Below are 18,584 nucleotides of genomic sequence, written 5' to 3'. Positions count from 1 at the left end.
TACTCCGCGTGTACACGCAGAGTAAAATAGAATGTAATATCCACACCCCATTTTACTTCTCACCCACCCTTCTAATTTTCAAACGTCGGATCGGATGAATAGAAGAAGATCAACAGACAAAAATTAATAAGGGGTGTGTGGATATCACACCCGTAAAATATTGTGTGATGAGGGTGCTGACTGCCGTGCAGATGCTACTGTTTGAGTTTGTCGATTGCTGGTCCAATATTGAGCACCTCTGGTATTAATCATCATCATTCATCGTCCTCAAGCTTTCGAATTTCCAATCTGAACGGGGGATCATGCTTTGGTGGACCCTGCCATCAAATCGTATAATATATGCCTTTCGTGATGTTTTTTGACCAAATTTTTTTATTTATAAGATCCGAATTTAATTACATTCGTGAGGATAATATGTTCTTAGAATAACACGTTATTTTTTTGTACTCAATTTTAAGTTTCATTTCCGTAATTTATTAGATTAGAAATTTAGGATAGCACAAAGAAATTTACTTTTTGGTTGTTGTAAAGTTGGGTCAATATACTTTGGGGAATTTTGTAGCTTGACTCTGTTCAAGTTTTTTGTATTTGAAGGGCAATACATGAAAGTCCACTCTCCGCTCCATTATTAATTTAAAATGTCGTCACAATAAAATTTCGAGAGTAGCTAAATTCACAAGATCTCAGTGCAGGGGCAAATGATTTTATTTACTTGAGCTACAACCCGCTTACAGTTATCTTCAATATATATGTTAGTTGGAACAGATGAAGAGATTTATGGAATAACTAATAAAACAGTTAACTATTCCATTTGTGTGTTGTTACATTCAACTTTCTAGTAATCCGATCTTTCTAACACTCATTCCAAAATTACCACCGGTTTTCTTATCTTTAAACCAAAAAGAAAAGTAAAAATGGGTGAAAAATAAGAACTCGATCAAGAATTCAAGATACGCTAATCAATTTACTGTATATATAGATATAAGTTCTAACATCTCCAACGATGGTGGAAATCCTTCTCTTTTCGCTCATCGGTTCTTCGATCTTGTTATCTTCATCCGTGAAGCTACACCAGTACTCTTGCATTGCTTCCGATGGCACCCGGCTCCTACACAGATCCCATAAACAGCATTTTCAGGTCCGGTAGACGACCCTCAAAGCATGCCACATCAGACCTGAGCAACAAAATTACAAATAGTTGCTCAAAGCAATCCTGCGCCACCATCAATGGCCAGTTCAATGTTACAATCGCCAGTATATACAAACGAAAACATTATAAGTATGCTGGGGCAGCATGGAGCATGGTTACAAAATTATGTAACTACTGCAGAGCAGATGTATATGGGATTCTACGATTGCAAAAACAAGTTGAATGATTGCACCGCCCGGAAGTTTGAATTTTATAATTAGGCCGAGCATAACTTCTCCCAAACGACAGAGATTCAGCCAGCTAACCTTAAGTTCCATATTTTCGGATTCAGTTGCTGATCCACCTTCTTTTCCTAGCTGGCCGTTCTGGTTTGATCTCTGACTCCACAGGAGTCTGAGTCTGAGTCTGAGTCTGAGTCTCGCTAATGGTGGAAGGCGGCACATCACTCTCCACCTTTTTGATTGCCGCTGGCTCTTTTTCACTTGGCATCGGACGCTTGAAACGCTCACTTCTTTTCTTCAACTTCTCGACTGTGTCCAGGTGTCGCTCCTCCAATGGTTTTGTGTCTGCATCCTTGATATCCTCCTGATCACCGGCATCTTTCTCCTCGGCCATTGAATGTTGATTATCAACAGCCTCAACTGGCTTGGAAGATTCCTCTCGAACTTTACTGGCATCTGCGGATCCTCTGTTGTTGATCCTATCAAGCTCTTTGAGTTCCTCTGGAACTTTCTTGGCATCTGAGGATCCTCGGTTGTTGATCCTATCAAGCTCTTTGAGCTTCAAAGATGATTTACTGTTGATACTGAAATCCCTCTCCTTATGGCTTGTCCAGCGCTCCAATTTGGAGCGCCCCCTTTTCAAATCCTGTTGTTCATCATCAGAGGAAACATCTTCCTTATGCCTTTTGGAAGAGTGACGCTGCGGTGGGATTTCCTCACCAGTTCCTTGCACACGGGTGCCTTTCAAGCCCTAGAGGGGCAAAAGAGAGGAAACATTCTACATTAATCAGCTAGGGTCAAGTACAAAGGACAAAAAAGTGATGACGAATAACAAGAACAATTCTGCATCAAAATTCCAGGATTAAGAGATAAATTGTCAACTAATAACTACAAATGCCATGCTATTTGTTAGTGCTTTAATCTAACTGCAGAATGCCGCATGATGCGTGTAAGCCATATTCCTCCATATGATGACGACCATACACTGATTGAAGCACAAACCTCAAAGCATGGGGCTAACCCAAATACAGATAAAACATTACTACTGGTCTCAGCAAAGTGTACCAAATCATTGAATATGCGATCATTCCTGACCGTGCCAATACCCATTATTCGTGTGAAAATACCGCCCACAGAAGCTGCCACTAATAGAAGAAGATATGAACACAATCTTCTGATTTTAGCTCTTGCAAGGAAAAGAGGAAATGGAAAGATGAATCCACAATCCAGAAAGATGAAAGAGAAAGGAACCAAACCAGTGAAAGTCAAAGTTTGCAGATGCTCAGAATAAAAAATCTATTTAATTTTATAGGTATAACAAAGAAAAAGAATTGGGATTTGACAAAAACTTCAAAATCAAGCTTGCATTGCACCCTATATACATTATTTTTCAAGGGAAGATAAACAATACAGGAATTAAAAGGGAAAAACCAGACCAAGAGAACTGATGTCAAGAACATACCATCTCCTTATTATGACCACTTTGATCTTCTTGATGTCTCTTGGAAGTGGTGCTGTTATTAGCAATCTCAGATTCTTTACTCTTCCTTGAATTTTCTTTATGTTTTCTGTCATGGACCTTTTGGCTGTCCGCACGCTCATTACGAGTACTTGATCTCTCCTTTCCGGATCTTTTCTCATCATTATTTATTTGATTTCCACGTCCATGAACATCTTCACGTCCCCTACGATGTGAGCTTTCTTCCTCAACCCTATCCCTCCTTTTAGATGGTTCACTGTGCCTTGCAGTCTCTTTATATTGGTGCTCCTTATCAGCGCCCTTGTTCTCATCCTTTGCCCTAGTATGGCCTACCCATGCTTTGTCTTCTGCACCACGCCCACCCCTTATAGCAACTCGTCCTTCATCTCTTTCACGCTTGGGTATATTTTCCTCCTGGGATTGTTTGACCCTATGCCACTCCTCCTTCTCTCTTTGCCTGTCACCTCTCTCCCTATGTGACCAGCCATCATCTTTGTGCCTAGCAGGGTGCAGATCATCAAGATTTTCTCTTACTCTTTGTTGCTCATCTCTCTTACGCTGATCCAGAATTTCATCCCTTTCACGCTTTCTGCGAGTGCTATTATCTCTGTGCCCATGCAAAAAATCTTCTTTATCTATATGGTCTCTCTTCATATATTCCTCATCTTTCCTTCTCTTGCCATGGTAATCTTCCACATGTTCATACCTGGCCTTCAAACTACCTTCCCTTTCCCTGGGTCGTGAACCGACATCCTTATCATGATAAACCCTATAGCTACCATTGTCCACTTGTTTTCTTGACTGCAGATGTTCGTCTTTGTCGTTCCTGTCACCTTCTCGAACCTTACTCCTGTGCCTAGATCCCATTTCATCACTACGTTCTCTCTTCCTTGTTTCTTCAGGCCTGATCCTTCTGCTACAAGGATCATTTTCTCTCCGTTGCCACGGTACATCAAGATTGTCCCTCTCCTTTCGCCCATGAAGGCCATCATTTTTCAATTGCAACTGATGTGCAGAGCTAGGATCCCAGTCCCTATAAGGATAAGAGCCCTCCCTCCCTTTAACTACCATGTGACTTCTATCTGGTTCCTGTCTACCATCACGGTTTTTCCTCTGGAACCCCTTTTCATTTTCATCAAGGTGCCTCTTGATGCCCCCCATATGTGTTGAACGTCCTTGAATGACTTCCTCTTCAACCCCATCCCTCCACTTCGGATAATCCCTGCTGCTTCCTGATCTTGCTTTGCTGTTGTCACTACTTTTTGCAGCTTTTGAGTCCTCACCATCATCAAGTTCTTCGTCAGCAGACTGTTCAACTCTTGAAACTAATCGTTTATGCTTTGGAGCCCCATCTTGCAAGGCATCATTTTCAGCAACAGTAGATGTTTCCTCCTTTCCCATTTCAGAGCTTCCATCAGCCAGAACAGGCTCATCTTGGTCACTATCTCTATAATCAGCACTTGACTCCCGGGCAGCTCTATTTGTGACGGGTGATGATATCCCTGGACTATGTTTACCATCCATGCTTTCAATCGATTCTTCCTTCTGATTTTCAAGGCATTTCTTATCCCCTATATTTCGACTAGGAGTCACATGAGGAGATCTGTCACATGCTCTTCGTTGTGTTTTCCTGTATCCATAAGGACAGAGTTAAAAGGCATTCATGGAGTTGGACTCGAAAGCTGTTAAAAATCAAGTTTGTTGTATGGCTCTCAACCCCATAAAATCTTATAATATGAAGTAGTGCATCCATGTATTTCCAAGAATATATTGTTATTTGGGTCCCAGATTTGACTACAAACGGAGAGAACGTCCTATTGATTATAAAGACTTTAATTTTGTGACTACAATAAAAGGTGATAGGTGCTCTTATAGTTGGTGGCAGAATTGGTATTCTCTGGTCCAGAATATTCAGTAATTCAGTATGTTGCAAGGTCATCTTATTCTCAAAAATAATCCTATCGCAGAATTCTATACGGGTGCTAATGTTCAACATGACAAACCAAAAAAATATCTTATTACCTTTCCTGATAACTAGGAGTCTCACCCCCAGAACCAGTATATGGGACTGCCACTTCAGGAGGGGAGGGTAAGTTTCCTTCTTCTGGTATGTTATCATGGAAAGGCATTTTTCTTCCAACCTTTTGATCGTTATAAGCCTGGGGAGAGCCATCAAAATACTCGCTCTCAACCTGTGGGAGGTCTCCTTCACCTCTACCAAAACCCTCTCTTGGGCGATCATTTTCAGCTCCGTCTGGGATACCATTTCCTGCAGAGGAATCATCATCTAAAGAGTCCTGCAAGACAATCTGTTTACAGAATAGCAAGAAGTTAACTTATATTGCATATCCAAAAACACAATAAGAACACCCAACAATAGGATCAGCATGGCTTTGATTAGTACCTCAATGATTGCATCTGAATCACGAACTCGAGGTGGTCGGGTATCAATCGAGGGGAGACGCTCACCAAAACCACCTTCCACCTGAATTGCTCTTCCAGTTGGCTGGCAAGAAATTAAATTAATTACTGAGCTGGGAAACCAACTTTACTTTTATTGCAATTTATTTAGCCAATGAGTTTGGAAACTAACATATCCTTTTGTCAGGTCAACAAGAGCTAGCATTAATATGGAAATTGTAAAAGAAGCACAGATCAAGAGGATGTAAAACAAGAAATAAAAGGCAAGATATCATTTATAGGTATAATAAAAAAAACAGTTTTACGTACTATAGGAGGACGCAGACGAGCAGATCCTTTTGCTAAATCACTTTGGACAACATCCGACTTCCCAGGATTTACATTTTCAGCAGGAAAATCATGAATACCAGTTGCTGCTGCAAGCTCTGGGGGCAGATCTGGATCATACTCCTGTGATGAAGAAAGTAAAAGGCAAACGTAAACTTTCACTTTTTACCAATATATGGTTGACAAGAATAAATATTAAAAACTGAAAAAGCCAATAAACTTTCTAGAGGTACAGAATCACTTCATTACCTGTTCTGCTCGTCCACTTTCATAAACACGAATCTTACTTTGCATGGTGGACTCCAAGCGAAGCTGTTCCTGCGAATTTAAAACATAGGTACACTTAGTCTTCCCAAACTTACAACAGACAAAAAAGCTTTAAGGTTTATTCTTACCAGCTGTTTGCAATAATCTTTCCAGCTATCTTCATTTAAGCCAAAATTGAAAAAGTCCGATGTATCAACACCAGGATACTTCCAAGGTTTTTCCTCAAAACCATCAATGACAACATCAAATATGGTCCTGAAATACATAAGCAGATTCAGGAAACAATAGTAAACAAACCAACTTGGCTGTTACCAAATGATTACACTTAAATACGACACTTAAATTAATAGAACCCTGACGTCAGTGCTATAGAGCATACGCAAACTACATTGCCTAGCAACTCATAAATAATGAAGAAACACGACAGTATGGCACTATCGTAGAAGTAAAAAAACAACGCCAGTTCACCATGTATATTGATAACTTAAAAAGGAAAAAGATTACTTGTGTGAAGGAAGTGTGAAATCCAGTCCACCACCGAAACCGCGACCACCCATATTGTTGCTCCAGCCAGGTGTACCAAAGCCTGGATGAGAGTTCTTCTGCAGTGGAGTGCCATTTTTCATTCCTGTTGGTCTCCAGTCACCTCTACCTCGACCAGCTCCAGGACCCAAGTTTACAAGTGGACGAACTTGACCTGGGAGTGGGACTCCTCCAAGGCCAGATGTAGGTGGTCCAGGCATTGGCACAGCCCCAGGTCTTACATACTGCATAAGAAGAAACCATTTTAAGGTATAGAAATAGAGCATTAAAACCGTTAACAAACTACTAACATGCAAACTATTCCTTATGTTGCAGATGAGACAGAAAATCACTAAATGACATATGCTAGTCTATAAGAAAAAAGTAGTAGGAATGGGAAGCATTCATGCTGGGGTTCTACAAATTAAAGCAGTAAAGCCAGCAGTTTCCAGGTTGGAAGATTCACTACAATTGACTCTTAAGGCATCTAGAATAAAAGAAGTACGAAGATTCACTAAGAATGCATTCAAAGAACAACTCTAGAAAAAAATACTATTCACTAAACGTGGTCTGAACAATATGCAGTGTACAAGACTGCTAGCATCGTCCAGAGTTTCAAGCAATAGGTGCTTTTGTATATGGGAAGGTTTCACTATGTACTCGTTCGTAGAATATATATAACGTGCAAAATAGCCTAATAACTGCACCGTTTACTGAAGCAAGATTGCAAAGGCCAGACATTAGAGAGCAATAAGGCATACTACGTCTAGCTTTCTTAGGGTATAAAACAAACCTCATAAATTGCAAGAATTTCACAGTAAATTTTCTTACGAAAATTCAGAAACCCGTTAATGATGTCTCCCTAGTTAACTATCAATGTAATGCCTCAATCGTTAAGCTCAGTAATAAATGAGCCACAGGCCACTCTGTAGTTAACGTGCCTCAGCGAGACAACGCTACTGAATCCACCATGTGGAACCTAAATTCTTCATATCAGCATTAAAGCGGCCGCACGTGACAGTTAAAGATTGATAATGGTGAAGAAATCTGAGGATCGGAGTTGCAAAGGTTTGTTAGACAAAAAGTGTTCATCAATGAATTGCCTTTTGGAGCAATATTTCTCGAAAAGAACATATGTAAACATGTTTAAAGATTTTTCTAAGAAAAATTAATTTATAAAGGAGGGTATCACTGCAGTTGTCCCCCACAGCTAAGCCTATGTAGAAAATAATACCCAGCTAATTCATCAAGAAGGTAATACCCAGCTAATTAAAACTCAATCTTTCGACAAAGACAATCCGAGAAAATCGAACAGATTTGGTTCTGTTTTGAGTAGTTACTCTCAACTGCAGAGACTTCCTCAATTTTTCAAGTATCGTCTACCGAAGTAAATACCAGAATTCTGAAAACATATTCAAATTATAAATTTTCACTTCACTGGTAAATCAACTATATATTCACATTGTACAGATCATTACAAAGCATAAGTTACAATTCTAATCTCTCATCATAAAAAAAGGGGACTTTACAAAGACCCCAATACAAAAAGTTCCCTACTTTAATCAACATATTAACAAAACTAAACTAACCTTAAACTGAGAATGAAATGGATGATACCCATGACTGCTATACCCAACTTTTGGGGGCACAACCACGCCGCCAGCAGTCTTCCCGGCTTCAGCCATCTCCTTCCTCTCACCTTCCGCCGCCTGTGCGCTCTCTTCCACCCACTCTTGGTCGTCCATTGGCTGGTTCGGCTCACTATCAGCCACAATAACGAGGCCGTCATCGTCATCGTCATCTTCGCCGCCCATTCCACCTCTCTCCATATCCATAGGCCCGTGGTTGTTATCGTTCAATACTATCTGCAAATCGTCCTCGCTATCGTCGCTGTCCCAGTCATCTTCCCCTCTCTCACCATCTCTTCTTGTAACTTCCGGGTTTCCGAAATTCACTGCGGAATCATTCACCGGAAAGGTATCCGAAAGCCCGGGAATCACTGGACCCAAACCCATAGCATCAGCTCCATTGTTAACCTCCTCGATGTCGAAATTCACATCCTTGTCCATCGAATCCAAATCTTTACCACCAATGTTCAAATCCACGGAATTGACTTTCGGCAATTCGACATCTTTAGCCTCCAAAACCCTAGACCCACCAACTGGAGCGGCATCTCTAGCGGAATTGGTTGGAACAGAGGCGGCGGGAGCTAGGGTTTGGGAATTGGACGGGTGAGAAACAGAAGGATTAGAGTGCGGAGCTGCAAAAAGGATCTTGTCCTCTTCGTCGAGGACGTTGAGATCGATCGGACGGTTGAAAGATTGGGGCGCGGCGGAGGATTGGTGGGGCTGCGGCGCAGATGATAACGATGGTTCGGACGATTCAAAGGGTCGAAGAACGTCGGTGTAGAGATCTCCGAATTCGTCGTCGTCTTCCATCGGAAAGGAGGGAGCTTTAGAGGGAGAAAGTGTGTTCTAGAGAGAGAGAGAGGGAGAGGAAAAGGTTTTGAGGTCCGCGCAGAGCCCAGAAGAGTGAAGCAATGGCCAATGTGTTAAAAACTCAAAGCATTGCATTTTATGTGCTTTCCTATTTTTTTCGTTTTTTTGTTTTGTTTTTGTTTTTTTTGGGTCTGATTTCCCAATTTGTTTTGCATTCCAAAATTGTTAAATTCCAATTCTCAAAGGGTTATTATTTATTTTATTAGGAAAATTAATAAAAATTATTTGAAAATTTTGAGTTTTAATGATAAGGATAAAATAAATGATATAGTGAATAGTACCATAATTGACTTTTTAGTGTAAATACATAATTTTTCGTTAAAGTAAACATTACTGAGAACTTGAGTAAACTGCCGATTTGCCCCCTGAACTATCACCCAACTTTCAATTTGCCCCCTGAACTTTTTAATTAGAAAATTAAGGACTTAAACTAATTTTTTTGGCCGATTTCCCCCCTACCGTTAGTTTTTCATAAATTTCATCCAAGTTAATGTTAACTCTTATCATATGCAAACCACATAACTCTCATTTGTGGACAAAAGCGTCATTTCACTAGACCTTCAGACAGAAAAGCTATAGAATCACACATATTTGCATAAGTTTATATTTTAGAAATCTAAGGTTTTCAATTATTTTAAAGAATGAAGTGACCGAACTACCCACACATGTTGTGCATATGCTTCCATTTAACAGAAATTTGGATGCAATAAATGAAAAATTAACAGCAGGGGGCAAATTGGCCAAAAAAATTAGTTTAAGTCCTTAATTTTCCAATTAAAAAGTTCAGGGGGCAAATCGAAAGTTGGGTGATAGTTCAGGAGGTAAATCGGCAGTTTACTCCTGAGAACTTTTCGTTAAAGTTCTCTATTTTATTTTGGAGAGCCTTAATAAAAACGGTTTCACACGATCTCTTAATTTTGTTAAAATTTTTAATATATAAGATAAATGATTTTCGTACGTTCTTGTTATCACCATGAATATCTTTGTTTATTTATACACCTCGATTTACATATAGATATCAGGAATTACTATTTTGAAAAATTGTTCGGATATTTTGTTTCCACTTTTAAAAGATGACGACGACGATAAAGACATGATCAATATGTGAAAGATTGTAACGAAATGTGAGGAAAAATGATGATGAGAGAGAATAACGAAGGTGCGGGAAAAGGACGATGCGGGAGTATAACGAATGTGCATAAATTATCAAATTATTCTAATCATCTCATTATAAGGTTTAACTCATTCTTAGTATAGATAATATCGAATATATTTTAAATAAAATATTAGAAATTTTCTTAAAAATCAATGATGTTGATGACAAGCTTGTTGTGCACCTTGGCCGCAATGGATTTGGATCCTCTCCGAGGCAACTAGTCGGGATCCTCCTGACCAGTGTTCGTGGACCGTTGAATTTTTATCAAACGACTATAAACAGGGGGCCTCTAAAAGTTATAATAATTGCAGCAGTTGGATTTTTATCTAACGGTCCACGAACGCTGGTCAGGAGGATCCCGACTAGTTGCCTCGGAGAGAATCCAAATCCAGCCACAATAACGAGCCCATCTTCATAGTCACCCTCTTTTGATTTACTTTCTTTTAAAAAAAATATGACAATGATTCAGACGAGAGAGCATAAGCATAATAAAGATGTGCGAAAATTAGTGTCTTAAAAAAATTGTTTGGAGATTGTTTTTTCTCTTTCAGTTTTTTGGTTAGATAATGTTATTCACATTTATTTTTATTTTTCACATGTCCTTTTTAATTTTAAATCATTGAATAAATTGAAGAAAATTAATATTTAAATATTAACAAAAGTGTTTAAAGAATAAAATGTGAACATCATAATTTTGTTGGGTTATGGGACTGACTGAGTAATATGGGGAATGGCCCAATTGGGATGTCTTTCGGTTGTTGATAGGTCAAACAATAGACGTGTTGTGTCGTGGAACTTTTGGAAGTGTAGTGTACTTTTGTTGTTTGGCATTTTTTTGGGTTGGTTTGAAAATCTTTTGGTGGTGTGATGGGTTTAGAAGCAATCCCTTTCCTTTTTCTTTCAAAACTTCACATATCGACCTAACTAGTTGAATTTTACGTTAAACAATTAAAATTGAGGTCGTTTTTATTTTTGAGTTTCTTATGCTTACAAAATATGAACTTTTGGTTAAAAATTTATAACTTTGTACTTGAAGATCAAGAATTAAATCAATTAGGGATGACTAGTCAAATTGATTTCTTTTCCTTACTTTGTTTATCCCTAAATTTCGATATTCCTTACTTCATATTCATGTAGGATTGTAAGGGTGAGTTTGTTGCACTGGACTGTCTCGCACTGGACTAGCTTCAGGGATTAAGCTGGACTGGCTTAGACTAGACTAAGATAGACTAGCTTAGTGAAGCGTTTGGTGCAGTGTCGGATTAAAAAGCAGAATATAAACAAACTATAATATTATATTATTTAACACTTATCTAATAATATTTTATTATTTTATCTAATAATATTAATTTAACCCTTTTCTTTCCTTTTTCCCACTCTACCTCTCTCTGGAACCTTCTCCCATCTCTTCCCTCTGACTCCAACCATTCTCTTCGACTCCATCCATTCTCTCATTTCCTCCTTGTATTTCTTGCAAAACGTAGTCTTTCAAAACAAGGTCACGGTAGATCTTTCAAGACAACCTCATCCGTTTCGCCCTCTTCCTGCCGTTAGGCATCTCCACCTTCCTCACCCTTTTTCTCCCAAAAATTTTCGAATCTCTCTCCTCCCTCTGATACATGCGTCGGCTTCTCCATTTGCAATTCTAGAACGAGATAGCCATCTTATAATTTTATGGGAAAAAGGAAGAATGCTTGCTGATAAGCTTCTCCCATTGTTGTTATTGTTTTGCATTTTTTTTTTGAATTTTGGTGGTTTGATTTTGAGATTTTGGTAGTGGGAGAAGCTGATTTAGGGGTGGGTAAACGGAGACGAAGCAGCGTACAGACGATGCAGTGTAAAAAGGAAGCAGATTTGGAGACGTGACTAACAATCCCATACATTTCGGGGGGACTCGCCAAGACTACCTAGTGAAGGACTTAGTCGGGACGAATCCGACTTAGTCTCATTAACGGTAGTCCTTCTTCACACCAAACACGGCTTAGCAATCCCAATTAAGCCAGTCCAGCCCAACGAGGTTTAGTGAGGGCAAACAAACGCCCCCTAAGTAGACATGTTATCATTGATCTAAAATGGCCTAGACACTGGACGGTGTAGGATCGATGCAATTTAGTGTTACTTGTTTTGAGCTTTTGAAAGAATATTTATCATATAATTTTCCAAAAAAATTAAAAACAAGAAAGTTATTTTTACATATTTATTAACTTCTTAAACATCATTGATTCCGTTTAATTTATTCAATCCGATGACCATAAGAGATGTATAATAAAGTAAAATAATGTGCGTGAAAATTATTTATTCGGATACTTGAAAGCTGCCGGTCGAGACCGGCACAAATAAAGGAGCGAGTCGATAGAATACACAGGAGTAGCGAGTGTTCTGTAGAAGTTGTGCTTCCGAAAATCCGATCCACAACACCACCAACTCTGCTTCTTCGAATTTCTTCAAATCCAGAGGAAAAAAAAAGAGTTGGGGAAGAATGATTGGAGCAGGGAAGATCAAGCAGTACTCCAATGTCCTCGACAAGCCCCTCAGCAAGGGCAAACAAGAGGTCCTCTCTCTCTCTCTCTCTCTCTCTAGTTTATGCTATATGTTTGATCGGATTACCTCAATCTTCAACATATGGCAACATTTTATTGGATTTCTGGGTGTTGGGTTCTGTGATTTGGGGGAATTAGAATTGCAATCTCTAATAAAGTTTTTAAATTTCGTGCATTTCGAACTGTTATGCTGCAAATTTATGCTCGATTGACCTCGAATCCGAGTTCTGAGCACATGGATCGTTTTCGTTTGTTGAATTCTGCGTTAATTGTGATATGGGCAATTTGATTCAGGTTGTTCACTTACTTGGGTTTGTGGTTTTTTGCTGATTTTGGCATTTGATGTTTTTTTCAGGTCAGTTTGAGTGCGTTTGCGTTCTTGTTTTCGGAGCTTGTGCAGTACAACCAGACGCAGGTTGACAACATAGCTGAGTTAGAACGAAGGTGATTGAAATTACTACCATTTCGATTACGTTGTTAAGTGCTCATCATGCGCATTCAAATTTGTTTCCTAAGGAAAAGGTGAAATCGTAGTACAATATGAATAGAAATGGTTATTTGATATGTTATAAGGACAGTTTACTCTTTCGTCCGAAAATGAACTTGTGAGCTCACTTAGGTTAGCTGGTGTGCAACTTTAGGCGGTAAGTGAATGATAAAACGTTATCACCTAGGATCGTTTGTTTGCTTGATATTGTGAGTTTCTTCTGCAACCTAGCAAAATCAGAGGTGGTTTGGAAAATTGAAGCGAGTTAGAACCAAAAAAAAGGGTCTTGAGGCGTTGTGGCAGAATAATTCTATTAGCAAATACAATTTCTTTCCTTTCAGCTCTCCATTGACTTATATTGAAATTCTAATATGTGAGTGTTAGAAACCAAAGTTTCAATAATATTTTATGTAAACTGGAGCAGGCTGGAGGATGCAGGATATGCTGTAGGGGCTCGAGTTCTGGAGCTTCTTTGCCATCGGGAAAAGGTATGACTTGTTGTTGAGCAGGAATATCCCTAACTATTATTTTTGTAATCACGATATTCAGAAACCGTTGCTTCATTTGGCAGTAAGTGAGAAGTAAAAAACAGATATCAGTATCTTTGGTTTATAACACATTCTCTATCTATAAGTTGGCAAGTGTGAGGAGCTAACGATTACTGAATATGTAGTTTTAGTCTTTGTAAACAATTGATTCTTTGAGTGTTAACTACATTGTTACAACATAGTTGCAAACCGAACTTATACAACATATGTTTTTAGTTGTGGTTATAAACTAATCCCTAGGCAGAAGAAATTACACATAACAATGCACTGTGCTCATTATATTGGAATTTTGATAAAATGTTATCCTAATGGTCCAAATTCATAACAAGTTATACGTGCTGATGGGTTTGTATCTATCTCCGGCTGTAGTGAGTGAGACTGCATGGATGCTTACTGCTATATTAATGGTTCTTTGATGCCACAGGGAAACAGAAGGGAGACGCGGTTGTTGGGAATCCTGTCTTTTGTGCATAGCACTGTTTGGAAGGTGTTATTTGGAAAGGTGAGTGCTTTTGCTTTGGCTTCTTTATCGTTTTGCATGTTTAGGGCTTTATGGCTGAATAGAGCACAATGTACTTAAATTAGGAACTATGTTAACTGCTTCTCGGTGCCTGAAAATTAGGTAGCTGATTCCCTTGAGAAAGGCACTGAACATGAAGATGAGTACATGATTAGTGAGAAGGAGCTCCTTGTGAACCGGTAACAGTTTCTGCATTAATGAGTTTACTTCTACTACTGTTTCAATTAGCTGGATCCGTCAGGTTTGGTTGATGACCAACTAATACACCATTTTTGAATTGTAGTTTTATTTCGATTCCAAAAGACATGGGAACCTTTAATTGTGGAGCATTTGTTGCCGGAATTGTAAGGGTAAGTGCGACGACACTTTCTTGCTTGTTAATTGAAACATCCGGTGCTTCTATTGTCTGATTGGCCTTTCGTTTCCCAATGAAGGGTGTTTTGGACGGCGCTGGTTTTCCAGCTGTGGTAACAGCTCATTTTGTACCAGTGGAGGGACAGCAACGACCTCGAACAACCATCTTGATAAAATTTGCCGAAGAGGTGACTATCTTTTGTTTTCCGCCATGATGTTTCATTTGTCTTGGTATTATAATCTTGTCGATTTTCTTTCCTCTGCAAGGTACTACGAAGAGAAGCAAGGTTAGGTTGATGTTCGTGGCACGGTCATCTCATTGTTAGTTTTCCCAGCGCTTCTCTGTAATCCAACGAAGAAGGCGGGGACTTACAGATGGATTGTCGAGCTAATGAAATTCGCACCTCTAAACTTGCGGGAATTCGGATTCACACATTGGTTAATTCACTGTGTAAGCTATGGCACAATGATGATTTGAAAGTAGCTACAATTTGGTAAGTGTGGTTTTATCTTGACAAGGAGAGAAGTAGAAAAATGAACAACACTTAATTACTGAAGATTATGTTGTTTATAGAAACTCGAAAGAACGACAGGCTTGTGCTTAAAAGAAGCCTCATTTTATTCCCTCGTGAGGCTTTGAGACATACTCCGTTGTAAATTTGGGTTATGTTAGTTGGTTATGTCGTGTGGCCGGGTCCTTACTTAAAAAGGGAGTTTTAACAAAACACTTTCACTTTTAACGAAAAACTACGCTTTTATCTTTTTCTGGTACTATTTAATGCACCTTATTTGTCATTTTTCATTAAAATTAAGGTTTTTTTTTGAATTTTTTGTTAGTTTTCTTTAAAATTTACCTAATTGCAAAGGAGAAACAATTACCAATACCATCGTTATCCCGGAAGGGCTAAAAACCTTAAAAACGTTTGTCAACAATGGAATGAAACCTTTACTGGATTTGAGATCTCGTTTAGAGAGAAAGATGTGAAATATAGTGTTTCTTTATGTCAAATTCGTTTTCTACTACATAATAGTAGAGAAACTTAAAAACATTTATGGATTGTAGAATCGTTCTCTAATGAGGTACTCATTATATATTTTTTATAAACACTTTCAAACATTTGTTCATAATTCATAAAGCATTTTAAGTATTTTTTGATAAAAAATCAAGCTTCCTACAAGAGCAGACCCTTAACCAAACTGTCGGAAACACCAAAACGTAATATCGGACCATGTTCCCGGCAATATGAAATTTTTTAATATATACTAAAACTGAAAATCAACTGAAACATTGTTCATAAGCACAATGTACTTTTGAAAATGCCCCCAGTTTAATGGTGTAATTTCAATTTTGTCTTGACCATCCAGTTTTGAGTTTTTGTGTGATTGTATTAGTGTGATTGAAGCAACTGTGTCTATATATCAAGTTCTTATATCTGCCATTTATGGTACATAAATTAGGAACCGGATCCCCTCTTGAGCATGGGGACCGGAGCCTGTTGAGCAGCCCATCTGGACCCTTGAAATTTAATCAAACGGCTATAAATAGGGGGCCTTTAAAAGTTATAATAATTACAGCTGTTGAATCAAATTTCAAGGGCTCAGATGGGTTGCTTAGCAGGCTCCGGTCCCCATCCTCAACAAGGATCATGTTCCCATAAATAAAAAAGGGGGAGACAAAGACAAAGTGGCATATGAAGCAGGCCTCTTGTTTCTCCTAAACAAGAACTTTTTTATTGTGACGGAAACATGAGTGATACATTATGTATTTTTATATAAGTGATGAGAAATTGTATTTTTTTAAGTTATTAACTGTTTAGTACACATATTTCACCATTGGTATAGCGACATATAATGTACCATCCTGTGTTTCAATCACATTGAGAAATCTCTTCTCCTAAACAACATAAAATCTGGAGTTTTTTTTACGAGAGATTTTTCAGTGTAACTGGAATACGAGGTGGTACATCACGTGTCACTATACCAATAGTAGAATATGTGTGCTAAAATGTTAATAAATTAAAAAATATAATTTTTCATCACTTGTATAAAAACACGTGATGTACCACTTATATTCTCGTCACAATTAACAATTTCTCATTTTCAACCCAAAAAATCCCAAATTTCGATGGCAAAGCATTCAACTTTCCTAGTTTACAAAAATAAATAAATTAATTACAAAAAATAAATCAACTTTCCTATGAGAAGTGAAAAACTCACTTCCGTATGGGACCCATGATGAGCATTCAGAAGAATATGAACAAGGGCGGAGGTGCAACATCAGGAGGAGGAGGTTTGGGAGGCGCGGGGAGCGGGCCGACCGCGGCTGCTGCGGTGGCGGCAGCTCAGAAGCAGAAGGCACTGCTGCAGAGAGTGGAGACCGACATCGCCAACATCGTCGACAATTTCAGCCACCTCGTCAACGTCTCCAGAGTGCATCTGTCTCCCTCTCTCTCTCACAATTGAATTTTGAAATCATAATTTCTAAGAATTTGTAATTTTGGTTTGGGGGTGTGTAATTGCAGGTGAATGATCCTCCTATCAGAAACTCTCAGGAAGCTTTCATGATGGAGATGCGTGCTGCTCGAATGGTGAATCCTTTACCTTCCCTTCCTCTCTGCTTACAATTCAATTACCATAATTGTTCAGCTAATCACTTTTAGTTACCTCTTAATCGTGTGCTCATAGATTAATTTACAACTTGGAATCTGAATGTGTTGTTTCGTTTGCAATGCTAAACCCGATTTACTATCGGCTGCTATTCAATGTATTCATTGTTCAGAAGTGGCGGATCCAGAAAATTTAATTCCCGGCACAATGAACATTGTATAAATTCCTGCACAATGAACATTGTATAAATTCCTGTATAGGAACATGTAGGGGGAGGACAAACTGCGTTCACCGGCCTTATGGGGGAACCGCCGGTTGTTCTCCACCCGAAAGATGTTTCATTTTCATTATTTGGGTCGCTCACTCAAGCATGACGGAGCACAAACTCGACACACATTCTTTGTTTTATAAATCAATTTCCTTACAGATTGACAAATGGAAAGGTTGCTCTTCGTCTTGGTTAATGAGTTAGGATCATGTTTGTGATGGAAATTCGGTTTACACTTTGTCCAGCCTTGTCAGTCGAACTTTAGGGTAATGCAAGCTTGTTTTCCAAGACTCTGTCTTTGACATGTTTATGTTTCCCAGTCGATTTCTGTCTTTGAGTTCTTTGGTTGTTCTCCACCCGAAAGATGTTTCATTTTCATGCTTATTTGGGTCGCTCGCTCAAGCATGACGGAGCACAAACTCGACACACATTCTCTGTTTTATAAATCAATTTCCTTATAGATTGACAAACGGAATGGTTGCTCTTCGTCTTGGTTAATGAGTTAGGATCGTGTTTGTGATGGAAATTCGGTTTACACTCTGTCCGGCCTTGTCAGTTGAACTCTGGGGTAATGCAAACTTGATTTCCAAGACTCTGTCTTTGACATGTTTATGTTTCCCAGTTGATTTCTGTCTCTGAGTTCTTTGGTTGTTTACATATAAATCTATGACCACAGGTCCAGGCAGCCGATTCTCTACTTAAGTCTCGGAGTTGAAACAGACGGCAATATTTTCAGGGTTTGCCTCCCTCGATGACCACGTAGAGAAAAGAATTGTGGAATTCAACCAGCAAGCCAAGAACACTTCCCGCATGTTGGCTAGAATCGGGGAGGAGGCAGCTGGTAGCCTGAAGGAGCTCGAACCCCATTACTACTCTTCCCCGCTGAGGACTGCTCAAAACGTGCAGCCACGAGCTTGGCATTTACAGTGGAAACTAGTGTAATGCTTTTACTTGATTAAGACCATTGGTATTTTGTTTAATGTTTTCAAACAACCTTAAAGTCTTCTCTCTGAACTGTGTGCTCTTAGACCTAACAATACAAGTTCTGTCTAATATATGTTCTCCGACCGGAGATATAATACGTTTTCTGACCCGGACAAACAATCCGTGCAAAAAACATAACGGACCAAGGTGATGTGTGGAACTGTAACATACAACGCTTCGACGAAATCATAAACACAAAACAAGGCAACCAGCTCTGTGTATAGAGTTCTAAGA

General features: G+C 38.9%; 2 protein-coding genes and 1 pseudogene across 5 annotated transcripts; 2 read left to right on the top strand and 1 right to left on the bottom strand.

Moving 5' to 3' along the window:
• Nucleotides 1-774: 774 nt before the first annotated feature.
• Nucleotides 775-8,953, bottom strand: LOC126613984 (FIP1[V]-like protein). 4 transcript variants are annotated; one of them, XM_050281607.1, is made up of 10 exons: nucleotides 7,978-8,953; nucleotides 6,371-6,633; nucleotides 5,995-6,121; nucleotides 5,849-5,917; nucleotides 5,582-5,722; nucleotides 5,256-5,357; nucleotides 4,874-5,160; nucleotides 2,834-4,481; nucleotides 1,456-2,122; nucleotides 775-1,213 (listed from the first exon to the last, which is right to left on the bottom strand). In XM_050281607.1, the coding sequence occupies exons 1-9, from the start codon at nucleotides 8,824-8,826 to the stop codon at nucleotides 1,478-1,480; spliced, it is 4,131 nt and encodes a 1,376-aa protein (XP_050137564.1). In that variant the 5' UTR covers nucleotides 8,827-8,953; the 3' UTR covers nucleotides 775-1,213; nucleotides 1,456-1,477. The 4 variants fall into 4 exon arrangements, with proteins under 4 accessions (XP_050137564.1, XP_050137565.1, XP_050137563.1 ...); XM_050281608.1 differs by having other exon boundaries at nucleotides 775-1,175; XM_050281606.1 differs by having other exon boundaries at nucleotides 775-2,122.
• Nucleotides 8,954-12,374: 3,421 nt separating this feature from the next.
• Nucleotides 12,375-15,171, top strand: LOC126613995 (uncharacterized). The gene is made up of 8 exons (XM_050281624.1): nucleotides 12,375-12,593; nucleotides 12,938-13,026; nucleotides 13,494-13,557; nucleotides 14,042-14,119; nucleotides 14,240-14,316; nucleotides 14,421-14,487; nucleotides 14,572-14,679; nucleotides 14,759-15,171. The coding sequence occupies exons 1-8, from the start codon at nucleotides 12,522-12,524 to the stop codon at nucleotides 14,786-14,788; spliced, it is 585 nt and encodes a 194-aa protein (XP_050137581.1). The 5' UTR covers nucleotides 12,375-12,521; the 3' UTR covers nucleotides 14,789-15,171.
• A 1,537-nt stretch (nucleotides 15,172-16,708) lies between these two features.
• LOC126613996 (mediator of RNA polymerase II transcription subunit 22b-like) lies at nucleotides 16,709-18,447 on the top strand (annotated as a pseudogene).
• The last annotated feature ends 137 nt before the right edge of the window (nucleotides 18,448-18,584 follow it).

This window comes from Malus sylvestris, chromosome 2 (genome assembly GCF_916048215.2).
Source record: "Malus sylvestris chromosome 2, drMalSylv7.2, whole genome shotgun sequence".
Lineage (NCBI taxonomy): Eukaryota > Viridiplantae > Streptophyta > Magnoliopsida > Rosales > Rosaceae > Malus > Malus sylvestris.
The sequence above is the reverse complement of the archived record's forward strand: the minus strand, read 5'-3'. Positions and strand labels throughout refer to the sequence as shown.